This window comes from Nansenia antarctica (assembly GCF_963989245.1).
Source record: "Nansenia antarctica genome assembly, chromosome: 6".
Classification (NCBI taxonomy): domain Eukaryota; kingdom Metazoa; phylum Chordata; class Actinopteri; order Argentiniformes; family Microstomatidae; genus Nansenia; species Nansenia antarctica.
The window spans coordinates 39,779,066-39,796,565 of NC_137676.1; the positions used below are offsets into that span (position 1 = coordinate 39,779,066).

At 49.2% G+C, this 17,500-nt stretch overlaps 1 protein-coding gene across 1 annotated transcript in view; it reads left to right on the plus strand.

Annotated features, from left to right (window-relative positions):
* plxna2 (plexin A2) overlaps nucleotides 1–10,006 on the plus strand; it is a gene marked incomplete at both ends in the record, with an annotated part of 124,186 nt that extends 114,180 nt beyond the window's left edge. Inside the window, 6 exon segments of the mRNA XM_080535099.1 lie at nucleotides 1,716–1,815; nucleotides 5,202–5,392; nucleotides 5,755–5,924; nucleotides 6,213–6,425; nucleotides 6,866–7,016; nucleotides 9,911–10,006. Coding sequence (XP_080391225.1) covers nucleotides 1,716–1,815; nucleotides 5,202–5,392; nucleotides 5,755–5,924; nucleotides 6,213–6,425; nucleotides 6,866–7,016; nucleotides 9,911–10,006 — 921 coding nt within the window.
* Nucleotides 10,007–17,500: the final 7,494 nt, after the last annotated feature.

Consider the following 17,500-nt stretch of genomic DNA (forward strand, 5'->3'; position numbering starts at 1 on the left):
ATCCCGTAAAGATCTGTGAACAAAGACTGTGAATATTATGAACCCAGCTGGAAAACGGTGTCCCAGATTGAACATAATATTATGTACATATTATATCCTGCATTATAACCTATAATATAGAGGCTAGATTAACGGATTCCACCAATCAAGGGGGGGGGGGGCTCGACTATGGTTCGTTGACCAATGGAACGAGGCCATGCCTGCTACTTAGCCCTGCCGGAACAACGACACGCACCCACCCAGCCCCCCCACCCCCGTAGTTCGGTACACCGCCTCGTTAGCCCGCGCTAATGTGGAAAACGGCGGAACCCGGGAGTTTAGCAGATGCTGACGACTCTGGCGGAGCGAGAGAGACAGAGACCAGTCTGAGAAGTGGTCCCAGTCACGTAGGCTTAAAGGGCTGAAACGGAACCCCCCCCGTGAGGAGGTGTATTTGATGTGGTGTGGCCAGGTCGAGGCGGTCTGCGTCAGCCATCTGGCTCTGCCTCAGAGCTCAGCTCAGATCAATAGGAGACATCAGACGGACCCCGAGAGCCTTTAGAGAGACGGACAGAGAGAGAGAGAGAGAGAGAGAGTCAGGGATGGAATGAAGAATGGGGCTCTCTCCTCCGCTGTGTCCTCCCCTCCCCATCACTGTCAGTTCTTCCCCTCACCTGTGTCTCTGTCTGTCTCATCCTGTCCCTCCCCTCACTCTCACTCTCTCTATTCTCTCTCTTTCTCTCTCTCTGCTCTCTCTCTCTCCTCTCTCTTTCTCTCTCTTGCGGTCCCTCTCTGTACATCTGTCTCTCTTTATTCTTGCCAAACCCCTTCTGTTCCTGTAGTTCTCATCCTCTCCCTCCCTCCCTCCCCCCTTTCTCTTTTTCTCTCTCTCTCTCTCCTCTCTCTCTCTCTCTCTCTCTCTCTCTCCTCTCCTCCCTCTCTTTTTCTCTCTTGCGGTCCCTCTCTGTACATCTGTCTCTCTTTATTCTTACCAAACCCCTCCTGTTCCTGTCGTTCTCATCCTCTCCCTCCCTCCCTCCCTCCCCTCGTTCTCTCCCTCCCTCTCTCTCTCTCTCTCTCTCTCTCTCTCTCTCTCTCTCTCTCTCTCTCTCTCTCTCTCTCTCTCTCTCTCTCTCTCTCTCTCTCTCTCTCTCTCTCTCTCTGAGATGATGACAGTAAGGTGGTGGCATGTTCTGTTGTGCAGAGGAGACATGCCGGTGGGAAGCCTGTGGTTCTCGTTCCGCCTCTCCACCGGGGGCTCCAAGACCCTTTTTTTCCCCCCTTCCTGTTATTTCCCTAACGGTCCGCAGGAGTGACGGGAATGACAATGAGCAACATCATCACGGAAGCATCTCTCTCTTTCTTAACACAAGAGCCCACTCTGGAGAGGCAGCCAACAGGGCTTTTAGAGCACCAGGATGGAGAGAATGTGACAGGGACAATGCCAGGGGGAGGGGAGGGGAGGAGGAAGGAGAGGGAGGGAGAGGAGAGGAGGAGATGTCATGTCTCGGGTGTGAAGATGTGTTCACATCTTGGAAAGAGGCAGCGAGTGACAAACCAAGGGGGTTGGCCAAGTCTCTCCACATCACAGACCATACAGTACAACAGTACAACCCCGCTATCTGTGACTCGCTGTTCCTATGACCCCCAGGCCCCCCCGCTGTGGGTTGGAGATGTTCTGATCAAAGCGCTTTTCTTTGATGTGTTGTTTATTTTCGTCGTCCTTGTCGTTGCAGGTGTCAGACCGCTGTGTGGTGGCTTTGGTTCCCAAACAGACGTCTTCGTACAACATCCCTCCCTCCGCCAGCATCTCCCGTACCTCCATCAGCAGATATGGTAAGTACCTTTTAAGTGGACGCCCCCCCCCCCCCGCCCTCCACTGGTCCTCAGGATCTGTAGAAACAGCAGTCAATAGACGTACAGTACAACAAACGCCACACTATCGCGATGATAATGAGGCGAACAAGGGGTAAACACAGAGGGAGAACTGAGAGTGCATTGTTAAATATTGTTCGTGCTAATGGGGTGAGGGCTGACCTGATGCACATGAAAAATGTTCTTTTTTTATGATGCTGGTTTATGACGCCGTGTTACTCTGACCTGATTCACAAACAAAGACCTCGTATAAATTCATATGCAGCGTCGCCTCTGAAAAAGCCAATTTCCCCTCTCCCTCCTAGCGTCGGCCAACCCTCCTCTCCTTTTGCTGCAGAGGCTTTGTTTACAGTCCTCTCTCTCTCTCTCTCTCTCCCCCCTGACTGTGTGTATGCGCCGCAGTTTACTTTACAGCCCAGACACAGCTCTGGGGGAACTGCAGGGGTGGCAGAAGGATGGAGGGATAGTGAGAAATGGAGACAGAGAGAGAGAGAGGAATAGAGTAGGGCCATTGGGAGGCAGGAAGAGATGTTTGTTTTGTAGGTAAAGTATAATAATGAAGAAGCCAGACTGCCTGGAGCCAAGATGCAATGGGCCGATACGCAAACAGACATTCACACAAAAACACACACTCATTCAGACACACGCGCACACACACACACACACAGACACACACACACACACACACACACACACACACACACGCACACAGACACACACACACACACACACACACACACACGCACACACACATACACACACACACACACACACACGCACACACAAATTAGCTCTTCTGGTGGCACTCCCAGGGTGAGCCACAGGGCGCCCCATCTGGTCCTGTGCCCGACACGCACGACACCACTACGCCCAAAGGCTACTTGTGATGGCAGATTATTCACTGTGAACGATACGTCAGAGTACAAACGATTCACTGTGAGCGACACTAACTACAGAGCACACACGGAACTCCAAACTGAACCTGTCCAATTATCATTAGGGCCAGGATCGCTCTCGTGGTCGCCAGGAGACACGGTCAAGTGAGCCAGCGAAACGGACATACTGTACACCTCCAACTATTCACACTTCTCATTGGCTAATAACAAAACCCAGTAGATTTCACCTCAACCAATCAGACAAACGATGGGTTCGGGTTAGGGTGTTCTACAGTTTGTGTAATGATGGGCTATGAACTAATAATACTACTGCAGTACATCAAAATTGTGATATCTATGATTTTGGAGAGCACTCAGTCTACTCATAAATCATAAATCGCAAACCACATTGTGAGTGTGTAGAGATGCAGGAGGAACCAGCAAAATAGCAATAAACCATGTATCACACTGCAATATAGTCTAGGAACGTCAACCCTCTAAACTAAACGCATTATTATTATTTCCGGGCTGTGTTTTTCATCAATGCCTACAGTGCTGCAACCAGCGAGCGATGACACGCTCTGAATATGAGTTTTTGTCAGGTTTTTTTCCGAAAGGGGGGCCACTTCAATCTGTTTTATTACAAAGAGTTTTCGTTGAATATTTTACCAAACTCATGAAATATCAATGAGGCGGTGAACGTAGGGGGCTCTCGTTCCTCTTTTTTGTCCGTCTGTGTGTCTTGCGTTGCGGCGGTGGTGGGTGGCGGGGGGGGCGGGCAGGAGGTTTTGTGCGGCGCATAGAAAGCAGACGCTCCGCTGGCACCACGCGGTCCCCCATCAATCATAGGCTGGCGCAGCGGGCGCAGCTGTGCCCAGACACCCGCTGATTGATTCATATCAATTTAACGTGCAGCACTTAGCATCTCGCCTCAATTACCCTGCCAGCACCCCTCCACCCCCACTCCCCCCCCCCTCCCCCCCTCCCTCCCTCCCTCCCTCCCTCCTCCCCCCCACTCACTCCCCCCTCCGGCCCAAAATAACCCACAACACACTCTCACACTCTGGCACCGTCTGTCACTGTAATAGAGTCGAAGACTAAGGGGAGTAATCTCCTACCTGGGTGAGGAGAGGAGGGGGCGGGGAGATGGGGGGGGGGGGCATGGAAACAGGCTAAAGAACCAGCAGGGAACCGCCACTGGCTTAAGATGGGATTTGAGACCTCAATTCACCCCTTTGTAAACCTCCCCCCACCCCCACCACTCCCCTTTCCCATCCCTCCAAGCCCCTCCAAGGTCCCCAGTGGCCACCCCGGAGATGCCTGTCCTTTTGAAAAAAATCCCACTTAGAAGGCCGTAAGTCACCGGGGCGACGCAGGGCTTGGTTGTCGCCGATTGTCCTTTGAAGCCAGGCGAGGGAGATCCACGCTGATCCCCTGCTGGTGCCCCACTCAGCCACCAGGAAGACAGGAACACTCGTTAGGGAGACAGAAGACGACCGAGCGGCCATTCCGTAGCGTCAAAGGGGGGAAAAAACAAGATGGTGGGGTGGGGGGGGGGGGGGGGGGGGGGGGAGGGAGAGAGGATGGCTGGAGTGCTTAACTTATTAAGAGAACGTTTGATGCATCGATTGGGGCCTGCGACATGAGACGCTTTCATCAACGTGGCGTTCGGCACAAATGGTGTCTGGGAGAAAGAAAGAAGAAGAAAAAAAAGAGACAATTATGAAGGCTTTAAAAAGGAACCACGGAGGGAGAGGGAGACTCTCATTCAGAGTCAGGGATGATAGGATATGAGGAGAGAGAGAGAGAGAGAGAGAGAGAGAGAGAGAGAGAGAGAGAGAGAGAGGTCCTGGCAGGTCCCCCCTCCCCCACTCCCTGGACTTAATGAAATATTAGAGAAGGTGTAGCGCTCTTTTCATCCTTCTTGTGAGAGGGAACTCCTGCGCTCCATAGGGGCCCACGCAGACCGACGGGACAGCAGCCTTTATTCCCCTCCAGCGTCGTGCTCTAATATGAAATTATCCAGCTCTGCAGTTTCCTTTGCTGTGGGGTTTAGAGGAACAAGAGCTCTGGGGTTTCAGCTTTGTAATGAGCTTCAGAAGAGAAGAGAAAAGTTGGAGAGACAGTGTGTGTGCGTGTGTGTGTGTGTGTGTGTGTGTGTGTGTGTGCGTGTGCGTGTGTGTGTGTGTGTGTGTATGTGCGTGTGTGCACACGCGTGTGTGTGTTTGTGTGAGTGTGTGTGCGCGTGTGTGTCTGTGTGTGTGTGTCTGTCATCTTCGCTAGCGACGGACTGCCATAAGCAAGTAAATGTGTGTGTGTGTGTGTGTGTGTGTGTGTGTGTGTGTGTGTGTGTGCATGTGTGTGTGTGTGTGCGTGTGTGTTTGCGTGTGGCTTGCTGACCAAATTTCTCTCTCTCCCTCCCTCCCTCCCGCCCTCCTCCTTCCCTCTCTCCCCCCCCCCCCCCCTCTGCAGACTCTTCCTTCAGGTACACTGGTAGTCCAGACAGCCTGCGCTCCCGTGCCCCTATGATCACCCCAGATCTGGAGAGCGGGGTCAAGGTATGGCACCTGGTCAAGAACCACGAGCACGGGGACCAGAAGGAGGGCGACCGCGGCAGCAAGATGGTGTCTGAGATCTACCTCACCAGGCTGCTCGCCACCAAGGTACTACCAACACACACACACACACACACACACTCTCTCTCTCTCTCTCTCTCTCTCTCTCTCTCTCTCTCTCTCTCTCTCTCTCTCAAACTCATCATACTCTACCTAGCGAAGCCCGGGGGACAACAAACAGATGACTCAGTCACGGTGGTTTGTTTTTACAACCCACAACAAACTTTGGATGTTTATTCCTTCAGCATCTGCCTAGGGTATGTGATCAGAGTGTGTGTTGCTGTCCTGGTGTGTGTTGTGTGTGTGTGTGTGTGTGTGTGTGTGTGTGTGCGTGTGTGTGTGCTTGCGTTTTTAGTTTTTTTTTCTTCTGTCTGACCTGGTGTGTGTGTGTGTGCGTCGTCCCATCCCAGGGTACGCTGCAGAAGTTTGTGGACGACCTGTTTGAGACGCTGTTCAGCACGGTCCACCGGGGCAGCGCCCTGCCCCTCGCCATCAAGTACATGTTTGACTTCCTGGACGAGCAGGCGGACAAGCACAGCATCCATGACACGGACGTGCGCCACACGTGGAAGAGCAACTGGTGAGGGACAGAGTCTCACAGGCCATATCAGAGACTGGGGAGGAGGAGGAGGGGGGCGGGGTCATAAAACACAGCAACCAACTCAAGTCGTGACTCACTAGCTCATCAGAATGCACTGTGCAGGGTTCCGTGTCACAGCCAGAGTTTATGAGGCTCACCAGCTCCTCTCATCCCTGTAAAGCCCACTCATCCCTGGGTTTGTGGCCCCTCAGTGAGAGTGGATAGTGACTTACGTTGTCATCTCATCTCTCTTTCTCTCTCTCTCTCTCTCTCTCCCTCTCCCCCTAGCCTCCCTCTGCGTTTCTGGGTGAACGTGATCAAGAACCCCCAGTTCGTGTTCGACATCCACAAGAGCAGCATCACGGACGCCTGTCTGTCCGTGGTGGCCCAGACCTTCATGGACTCCTGCTCCACCTCGGAGCACCGCCTGGGCAAGGACTCGCCCTCCAACAAGCTGCTCTATGCTAAAGACATCCCCAACTACAAGAGCTGGGTGGAGAGGTGAGACACGGAAAAACAATAACACAAATAAAGTTGGAATTGGAATACAAAGTCAAGCCGAGGAGGACAAGAATTTTAACTGAAACTACTGTCCAATGCCCCCACCAAGTCCTTGTCCCTTGTCCTAACCCAAAACCTCCACCGTAAACCGAGAAGAGGGGTAGAAGGAGAAGGTTCCTGTACAGGAACCAAAGTCTGTCTGTCTGTCTGTCTGTCTGAGGCACACATCCATACCTACCCCTCCTAAAGACTGTGTTGATGCTGTGATGCAGGGTGTCATTCATGTACTGTACAGTGTTTTGAGTATACAATACCTAGTAGTGTAAGTAGCCAGTGCACTCGTCAAAAGAATACAAGGGTGTACTAGAGCCTACAGGTTCTGGTGATTGGGGCTCTATGTATATTTGAGGCTCAATGTCGCCCCCTGTGTCCGTCCCCAGGTACTACTCCGATATCAACCGGCTACCGGCGATCAGTGACCAGGACATGAACGCGTACCTAGCTGAACAGGCCAGGCTCCACGTCACAGAGTTCAATATGCTGAGCGCCCTCAACGAGATCTACTCTTACGTCAGCAAGTACAGCGAAGAGGTGGGTACTCCTGTACACACACACACACACACTCACACACGCATACCCGCGACACACTAACTCACTCATTCCCCATAAAGTCTTCGCTTCGAAAGCTCTCCGCTTGGCCGTTTCCCGACCTCATTTGGTTTCTTCCCCATGCTTCCCTCGGCCCCATTAACACTAGAAGCGCCCCCCCCAAAAAAAGAATCTTCGAATTTCAGGACCCTCCTTTCATGACTTTTCCTAGACATGTGCGTTTTACCACCCAGTTTGTTTATTCGTTTATTTGACAGGGACAATGCACAATACATATATTGCGCCAGATATAGCTCAGAGCTAATTTTCATCTGTAGTCCCTGGGGGAAGGGGAACTTACAGTATCCTTACATTTTGAAAATCAGACCAGGATAAGCTAGTATGAAGCTATTTTGCAGTATTTCTGTGGACTTGCGTTCACCTTTGCCGCCATCTTTTTTTCTCCAAGGATGCAATGCTCTTCCATATCATGCTTGTCTTTGCTGCTTAGTGCCCTACAGGGCCTGTCAGACTGCTAGCGGGCGTGGCGGGTGGGGTGGGGGTAGCAGCCGTGTACGGTAGACAGAGGACAGACAGAAACAGGCGCCTGTACAAGCTCTCAGCATGCTGGTCCATCCCCCGAGCAGGGCCTGGGGAACACAGCAGCCCGGGTGTTCTCTCTCTGTAGCCCTCATGAGCTGAATCACAGGCAGCGGCCGTGTTGTCAGATCACTGGGAGTAGAGGGAAGAGAGAGAGAGAGGGGTGGAGGGGGGAGGGCTGAGAGAGAGAGAGAGAGAGAGGTTTGTATTATGGAGACATTCTGCCTGTAATGTCAGCTCCTCCTTCGGGAGCCATTAGTCTGACCTTTTATATTTGACCACATTCAGCCCATTCAGAGCTAGCTAGACCTCTCTCTTCTCTCTCTCTCCTCTCTCTCTCTCTCTCTCTCTCTCTCTCTCTCTATTTCATTTCCCTCCCCACGCTCTACGCCGCCTGCAGCTCCCCTCTCTTTCTACCACTCAGACTCCTCTCCTTTACTCCTACTCACTCCATCTCTCACTTTCTTCCCACTTTAGTCTCCTCTCACATCTCTCACTCTTTCCCCACCCCTTCTCTTTAACTCAGTCTCTCTCTCTCTCTCTCTCTCTCTCTCTCTCTCTCTCTCTCTCTCTCTCTCTCTCTCTCTCTCTCTCTCTGACACACACACACACACAAACACAGACACACACACACACACACACACACACCTCCCCCTTGTTTCTCCTCCTTCCCTCTCCTCCTCTCGCCTCCTCCTTATCACCACCCGCGCTCCTACTCTTGTTTGTTCATGTGCAGCCCCTTCACAAGGGCCAGTGCGGCAGGCTAACCGAGCTAGCGCAGTGCTTAAATGGATTTGGGAGGGAAAATAATGGCAGAGTGGAGTGGAGCCGCACCTGCAATACAGCACTGCAGATTAATAATGGATTGCTATCGGGGGGGTACGCGACAATGAGGAGGAGGAGGAGGTGGCTCGGGAAGTTTGGCTCTGCCAGCCTCTAAGAGCACTTAAGCAGATGAGAGGGAGACGGAAGGCTGCAGGGCGGACAGGCGGGCAGGGCACTCTTCACCGGAGGACACGCTGACAACAGACCTTCACTACGCTACGCTACACTGCAAAATAGGAGCAGCTTTTCCGCACGCTTTTCACACAGCAAGGGTTTTAGAGCAATGCGCAACGATGGTGTTAGCACGATTCCCCCACACAGCAATGGTGTTAGCACGATTCCCCCACACAGCAATGGTGTTAGCATGATTCCACCACACAACGATGGTGTTAGCATGATTCCACCACACAACAATGGTGTTAGCATGATTCCCCCACACAACGATGGTGTTAGCATGATTCCCCCACACAATGTCGTAGGAAATGTGACATTCCCGGGCGGGTGGGGGGGGGCCGTGCAATACAGTAGCATCCCTAATAAACCATTCCTACGACCTTGATAAACCAATTAGAATTCTGTTTCCATGGATATAAGCCCTTTATAAACGAGCTACTACTGTAAGAACATTACTCTGGCAGCCTTTGAGGATAGCCTTTGTCCAACAAGCCACTGTTAAAGAAAAGGAAAAATCAACTGCACTCACACATGCACTGACACACACTCAAACACACACACACACATACACGCACACACACACAGACACATAGCCCATCTGTCCTCCCAGAGAGCAGGGAGAGAGACAGGAAAGACTGATCCATTAGTGATGACTCATGCAGCCATTGATCCGTGGCCGGATGAAGAGCCTTCCTATTGACTGTGTGTGGCCGTGCCATGGCCCATATGGATTTGATTTTTCGCTATTTTCTTTTTTTTTCAGCACCCCTGTTTGATATTCACATTTTAAAAAAATCAGCCTGACACTGCACAGCGGGGGAGAGACCCTGTCTGCCTCCTCTTTGAACAAGATTTGACAAATGCCAAATTTACAGAGGGGAGGGGAGGAGGGCGGGGGGGGGGGGGGCACAAGATGAAACAGGCAAAGTGCATTTCGCAAGTTTTGATTCCTCGATTTTGTGCCACTGTCTACGACGACAGAGAACAAGTCATATCTTCTCTTTAATGTTATGTATTCATACGACAACCAAGCAGCACACGCATATATCCTAAAAGACCGGGTTGGGTATGCAGGCTGGACCGTAAAACATAGCCTGGACCTTTCAAATACTATGATGGCCGGTGTCGTCTCTTCATCATTGAGTTAACATCGACTGTGGAGGTTGGCTCTGTTTCAGAGAACGACTCCAGCGTTTCCAGCAATTGCGTAGTATGCATTCTCTGTGTTTATTCCTGGGGGGTTTTGGGAGTGACAGTTAACTAACGCTGTTGTCCTCCGTACTGTCCTTTCCGCCCAGATCGTCGCCGCCCTGGAGCAGGACGAACAGGCCAAGAAGCAGAAGCTGGCCTACAAGGTGGAGCAGCTGATCTCAGCCATGTCCCTGGAGAGCTGAGAGAGACAGCCTTGGGAAGACAGGAATGTCTTGGGACAGGACAGGCCGGTGGTGATGTCCTCCTCCCTCCACCCCCCGACCCAACAAGTTCCCCCGCCTCTCACCGCCGAGGGGGCGGTAAAAACACCACAGACCCCGGGACTTCTTCTTCTTCTTCTTCTTCTCATCCACAAACAGACAAACAAACAAATGAAACAACCAGTTTAGTTTTCCTTGTTTTCTCTCATGCCGTGTCGCCGGTGTCTCTCAGAGAGCCTCTGTCTGTTGAGGACCAGTGACAGAGGCTCTGGAGACAGAACCATGACACAACTGCTGAGGCTACATGGCATCGGTTTAATTTTTTTCAAAGGACACGTTTTTGGGTTTGACTGGAAAACTGGTGTGTGTGTGTGCGCTTGTGTGTGTGTGTGTGTGTGGGGGTAGTACTGACGAAGGACGTTGAGAGACAGAAGGAGCATATGGGAGAGGCAGATACACTCCCTGCTCTGCTGGAAACACACATTAGAGAGTGAGAGAGAGTGGGAGAGAGAGAGAGAGAGAGAGAGAGAGAGAGAGAGAGAGAGAGAGAGAGAGAGAGAGAGAGAGAGAGAGAGAGAGAGAGAGTGTGTGAAATAGAGAGAGAGAGAAGGAAGAAAAAACTTCTCATGTTTGATTCCAGAGATATTGTCACGGAGTTTGCTTCCAAATTTTATTTTTGTATGTGTACATTTTAATCTTATCAGTTGCAGTTGAAAAACATTTGCCTCATGTCACATGAACGTTGTTGTATAAAGGCATCCCTCAGTTGTGTATAACGCGCCATCGGGTTGGCGTGACGATAAAACAGACATGGCGGCTCACGTCTACTCCAGCTCTGCTCCTCCTCAGACCTGACCAACGCGCCACAGAATGATATTCTAAATTATATGGACAAAAAAAAAAACTGTTGTTTATTACCCATCAACAGTGTAAAGGAAAATGCCGAAATACATCTGCATCATTGTCTTGGGGAGCCAATGGAACTCCACCATCCCGATGAGAGGGCGGGGGGGCTGGGGGGTGTAAAAGTTCAACCAGCATGCTTGTGGGTACTCTAAACCCTGGACCCTGTGTTTGAAGAAGAGCTATGGGGGGGGGGGGGGGGCCTACAATGTGTTGAGAGGAAAAAGGACGACAACAACCAGCACCACACTGGTGTAACTGTAACTCCAAGACTCTCTCCTCAGCAGTAATCTCGTTCCCAGACCCTTCCGCCCAGCCTGGGGACGAGGTTACGTCAGCAGTAACGTCATCTGTGTGTGTGTGTTCTGTTTGATACATGTCGATGTACAGTACAGTATGTGAATGTACAAATGCAGATGTGTTTGGGGGGGGGGGTTTGAGGGGATTTTTTTTTTTTTTCCAACTTGAAAGGAGTCAGTTGAACTGTGCTCCCCGGTGAGGTCGATGTGAACATGTCTATTCATCCCTCCGTCCAAGGCCCTCTTAACCCGTTTACCCCCTCACCCGTTTACCAGATCATTCTCTACTATAAGAGGGTGTGTGTACTGTACTGTCTGTATGGTAGCCGTGACTGCGCTGCTCCTAACGTCCAACTACCAGTTACTGGAGACTAGAGTAGAGTCCTGCCAAGCTAAGGACTGAGGCCACTGGCAGTAGTGAGAAAAAAATAAACACTCCATTATATAACCACTGTTTGTATCGCTTTGGGGATTTGATCCCCCAAAAAAATAATGTATGTGTAACTTGCATGCATCGTATCGCGTCAGAAGTGTTTTTTCAAAAAGGTCCATCTTTGTTTTTGTTTTTTTGTTTTTCTTTCAAGTGCCAACGGGATCACGCTGGTGCGGATGGGCTAAGACGCTAGCTGACGTTAGGTTTCCTTACCCAAAACGACCAACCGACAATGTTCCGACTACGGAAGCCTGTGGGGGTCTAGTTTAAAAAGAAGGGGAAAAAAAAAAGTGCCAAAAGATTCACTCGTGTGTCAAAATCGGTTAATGCTTTACAGAGGGGACGGAAAAAAAGATGTGAGTCTGTAGAGAGGTCGCTCGCGTCGCTGGAGAAGCCGAGACGTGAGCTAAACTCCCGAACAGGCAGGTACGAAAGGAAGGTAAAACAGGCTCGGGAGACAGTTAAGAGTCGAATAGTTAAGAGTTATGTACTTGTCTTTTTTTCTTTCTGTGGAAAATCATCAGTCAGCATGGACAAAAGGAGGACGTACGTAGAAACGTAATGCATGTCACCAGGCCAGGTTAGAGCCTAGGTAATATCCTCCTGACCAAACTCAACACAGTCATCACAGTCTTCGAAGGCTCACTTCAGACGAGAGAGATGTGAGGGGAACCTGACTTCACAGCTGGACGACCAGACCACATGCTTTGGTTGGTGACCACCACTCTTCTGTTTTCTCCAGAATTCTATGTTGTTTTTTTTCTCTCATTGTTTACATCAAGTACTTGAAGATAGAGGTAGTATTCAAGGTGTTACTGTGTAAAGGGGTTGTTGATAGAGAGAGCATGACGCCAAACGTGGATGACAATGGTGCTTCTTTTTCTCTGTGGCCTTAGAACACCAACTAACTGCTCCTGATCCTTATACAGTATACCACACTAATCCACCTGCCCCCCCGTTGACATCATTTAGGTGAATTGGACACTGTTCGTTTGATAAGACGCCTGGCCTGCTGTGCTGTAAACAACCGACTGAGTTTGATGGAAATGAAAGAGAAGGTGAAGGCTTATACGGCCCAGACAGCGCTTCACTCGTCTAGCCTGAGCTCAAAAGGGGTAAAGAAATGAGAGAGAGAGAGAGAGAGAGAGAGAGAGAGAGAGAGAGAGAGATAGAAGGAAAGCCATCTAGTTTCCTGCTCAGGCTTTGAAGCAGTCCTTTGATCTCAGTTAGGTGTGTGCACAGTGTGATCAGGAGATAGAAGAGAAAAAAAAATACATTGAAAAAAAAAAGAAACTGGCAAAGAGAAATGCAGGGAGGACCAGATGATTGACATGGTATTAATGTGTCCAGCCAGGGGCGGGAAGGGCCAGGGGAAGGTGGCTGGTTGGCTGTTTGCCCCAATTGGTAAGCACTGCAGTAACCACTCCTGCCCCTACCAACATCTTTAGGTACACTCTCTATACACACACACACACACACACACACACACACACACACAAAGCTTCCTCCTTTGGACAAAATGTGTCTTCCCTTCTTCAACAAAGAGAACTGAGTCCTCCTCATACCTCATAATAGCTTATCTTATCTGTACTGGTGCTTGTCATTTTTCAGGACCTAATGCCTTTTTTTTTATGATTCCAAGAGGTGAAACCTCAACGTATTTCAGATTGTTTTGCGTCCGTACGTGTTCCACTATGTTCTCCGTTAACATCAACCGAATCAGAGAAAAATAATAGTTTGACTGAAACGAAGGGGTTGGTTTTCCTCCTTGAGGGGTCGTTCCTTCTCTCATGCTCCTGTTTTGATACGTCTTATTTAAAGTTCTCGCATGACCATTGTTAACTTGTCTCCAGGCCTGCATTCCACACGAGCGATCAGCAGAATCTCTGTTCTCTCCTGATAGTCCACTATTGTCCATATTGAATGAGATTTTAATGGATAAAAAAAAGTAGGTTGATTTCATTCTGAACACTTTCTTTTGTATGTCTTGGGAGACGTCATTCAATGTGAAACGAAAAAGTGTAAATTCAGATTATGTTTACCATTCTGCAGCGCAGAATTTGATTTCATAGCCGGTTGTCTGAGACATGTAAGCTGCAGTAATTCACATTTTGCGATACAGATTATTAGATACAACCTTGTTTGATTTCTACTCGAGCTGGAACACTGCACTTTTCTGCTCCTGGCTAACATGTTGCTGTAGGTGGTGTCGTCTGGTTGACTGGCATGTTTCATTCATTATACAAAACAAGACACTTATTCATGTTTTTCTTTTCTCATGTCATCAGCTGGAGGAAATTCAAAACCAGATAACAATTATTCTCAAGTCAAAATATCACTAATAACAGGAATATCCTTCAATTTTCAACACAACACATTGTAGACAACCCTTTGTAGACACTGGAGTTCTGTAATATAGTAAATACAAATAATGATGATGATAATAATAATAATGGCTGTCTGTTCTTGTTGTTTTATAAAAGTGTTGTGAAAATTGTAAGAAAGTTAAAGTATTTAAAGAAGTTGTTCTCGTTTTTTAATTTGCTTTGGTTTTTGTTATGATAATATATTATTGTGTACCTATTGTAAATATGAAGCACACCTATTTTGCAAGCCAAGGATTCACTTTGTACTGTTGTTATATATAAATAAACTTTGCTGGTTAAAAAACGCATATAGCTGAAATATACTGTCATGTCTTATTGGCGTTTGATGAAACAAAAAGGATTTATAATATATAATAATATGATATATGTCAATTAGCATATGGTCCCAACAGGAAACAAACCCACAATCTGGTTAGCGCCATGCTCTACCAATTGAGCCACAGAGGACCACCGTTTTATGTGGATCAGACTGTGATGGACCAAGCTGTGACCAAGAGGTGAAAGGACGGTGATCCAATGCCCATGACTATTTTTGTGGATAAACCTGACTCTACAGTCCGTGGGTGGTTCATGACCACTCCATGAGTACAAGATTCACCCTCTCTGAGGTCAGTTCCTGTGGTCGCTAGCTAGCCTAGCCGATCGATGCCTTTGCCCCAGGCTAACCTGCCCAGCCCCAGGCTCAAGGAGCCTCACGGATGGCTCGTCCATCCCACTTCGCCCCTGGGTTAATCCTGGAATGCAATTTAAAACCCTGCCATCAATGAACTATCACTCTCGGGCCGGCCTCTAACAAGATAACCTGTGGCTCTAATACGGTGGAAGTGCAGCCGTTTGTCTTGATGCAGAGCCATTAGCTCAGGCTAGAGTACAGTACACACACTGTAGTCCTCCACACAGCACCACTGCTGGGGCTGGAATGACCACATTAGGGTGGTAATAGAGGAGAGAGTCAGTGTATTTTGGTTGATGGAATGGTCCTGGGCCTGCAGGCAATAAGTAGTCATACCTACAGGGCCATCGGGAGGCTGAGGTCGACCAGTGGCGTCGTTAGGCCTGGGTGTGCGGGGCTATAGCCCTCAATGTTTTATGAATATCTCCGGATCCGGGGGGGGGGTTAAAATAAATCAGCACCTAGCGCATCGCCACTGATTTAGTGCATCGCCGTCAATTTAGTGCAAGCCCCCCCCCCCCCTCAACCCCCCCCAATGTTTCAACATCCTAACAACGCCTCTGAGGTCGACTACAGTGTCTGTTTAGCTCTTCACCAACATCAGTGTCTGAAATACTTGGTGGGTTCTAATATCAAGCATTCCAATGATGTCATTACCAGAGTAAAACACAGTTACATGTGGTGGTTGTGTTTGGTTGTTACCGTAGTAGACTCGTAGACTACCTCAACGTGACACATTTGATTGGGACACTCCAGTCCACATGGTTAGAAGTCAGTGGCTAGCTAGCAGCTGTGGCCCAGGAGGTCTAATGATTGCAAGGTCAGTGGTTCGATCCCAGGCTCCTGTCCACGTTTCGAGGTGTCCTTGGGCAAGACGCTGAACCCCAAATTTCTCCCAATGAGTGGGCCGGGTTCCTTGCTTGGTAGCTTGCCGCCATTGGTGTGTGTGTGAGTGAATGTGTGTGTGTAAATGGGTGAATGAGAGGCCATTGTAAAGCGCTTTGGAATAAGGCGGTATATAGCTAGCAACTTCATTATCAGGCTGGTCAGGAGCTTCTAACAGTATAACCCAGTACAAGCAGACCTGCAGATTCTCATCCATCTTTAAAACAGGCTGGCTGGTGATGGCAAGCTACTGTATGAATATTTGACCAAATTCTCTGTGCAGATATCTGGAGATCAGTGGACCCCTGGCTGGTTCTGTTTCATGCTGGTCATTATGACAGCATTAGGGGGACAGATTCAGTTGTACGATGGTCATTATTACAACGTCATTAGGGAGCCAGGGTGAGGTGGAGGAGACTAGAGCACAAAGATCAAGAATCAAGGATCACAACTGCTCCTGGTTTGCCTAGGCATTTCATTCCTGCAAAGGAAATAACAAATTAGGGAATAAAAAAGAAACACATGTCTCTGTTACTAAGCCTGTTGATAACATAAATTGCATATTGTGTGATTTTCCCTGTGGTTCTGGTTGCTGTATTGCCCTCACACTCTGTGTACCAACTGACTCCCATTTAGAGGGTGCCCTAGGGAAGCCGCTCACAGATATACTGTGTGGAATAAGGTAATTGCTTTTGCTTCCTAAGCCCAGTCTTGTCTGATCAGGTTCCCTGTGGGGACGTTGTGGGGACGTTGTGTAAAAGTGAGGTTTTCAGAGGTCCTTAGGTGGTTATCTGTGTGACAGAGGCGTACTGCATGGTACAGAACAGCAGTCACAGTACAGTGTAGCACCACAGTACCATATAGATAGATAGATAGATAGATAGATAGATAGATAGATAGATAGATAGATAGATAGATAGATAGATAGATGGATAGATGGATAGATGGATAGATAGATAGATAGATAGATAGATCAGGGCCCCTGGCCTGAGCAGAGATGACTTTTTCCTTCTATGACTGGTAAGTCATTTTTGGTAGAACATTTGTTGTAAGTCGCTTAATGCCAAAAATGTCTATGTAAATGTAACCCTGCTGATATTCAGTGTGGCCAACACATATTGGCCAGTACTGTCATTAGCCAGCACAGTGGGAACCAGACATACTGTAGATGACCCCCTCTCCTCAGGGGAACCCTGATGTATGGTACAGCAAGTCAACCCAACCCACTGGGGCAGAGAGGTACTGTGTCCCTGTAGTTTAGACTTACCCAGTGTCACCCAGACATGCAGTACTGACATACAGTACGGTATATGGTACAGTGGATGTAGGCCACCCCTGTTCATCCTCAGTGTGACTTATAGTCCAGTAGAAACCTATCCAAAACGGTACCCAGACATACTGTATGTGTGGTACAGTGGGGACACCCCCAGCCCCCCAACCCCCCCCCCCCCAAAGGCCACCCCTGCTCCTGTATTTACTCCTGGAGGAGGCCTAATCCCCGCAGCGCAGTAATCCTGTACTGCTGAGACCCATTCAAACCCACAAGGATCTTAATGCCCTGTAATGCCGTTACAAGGAAGTTGCATAAAGCTGACATCCCCATTCGTTCTGGGAGGGGGAGGGGGGGGCTTCCCCCCTACCCCCCCTCCCTCCCCGCCCGGATTACAAGGAAAAAATCTATTCAATTCGTCAAGGAAGCCACGCTGTATTGCGCAGTGTCACCTATTGTGGTTTTGGGTTGGCGGTTGGTCTTCGTCATCACTGCCTGGTATCCTAACTCAGGGTTGCTCTGGGGATCATAGGCACAGACATGAATGAATGAATGAATGAATGGTCTTTATTGTCATTGCTATAGTACAGGTACCAAACAACGAAATTTAGGAGGGGTGGCTCCCC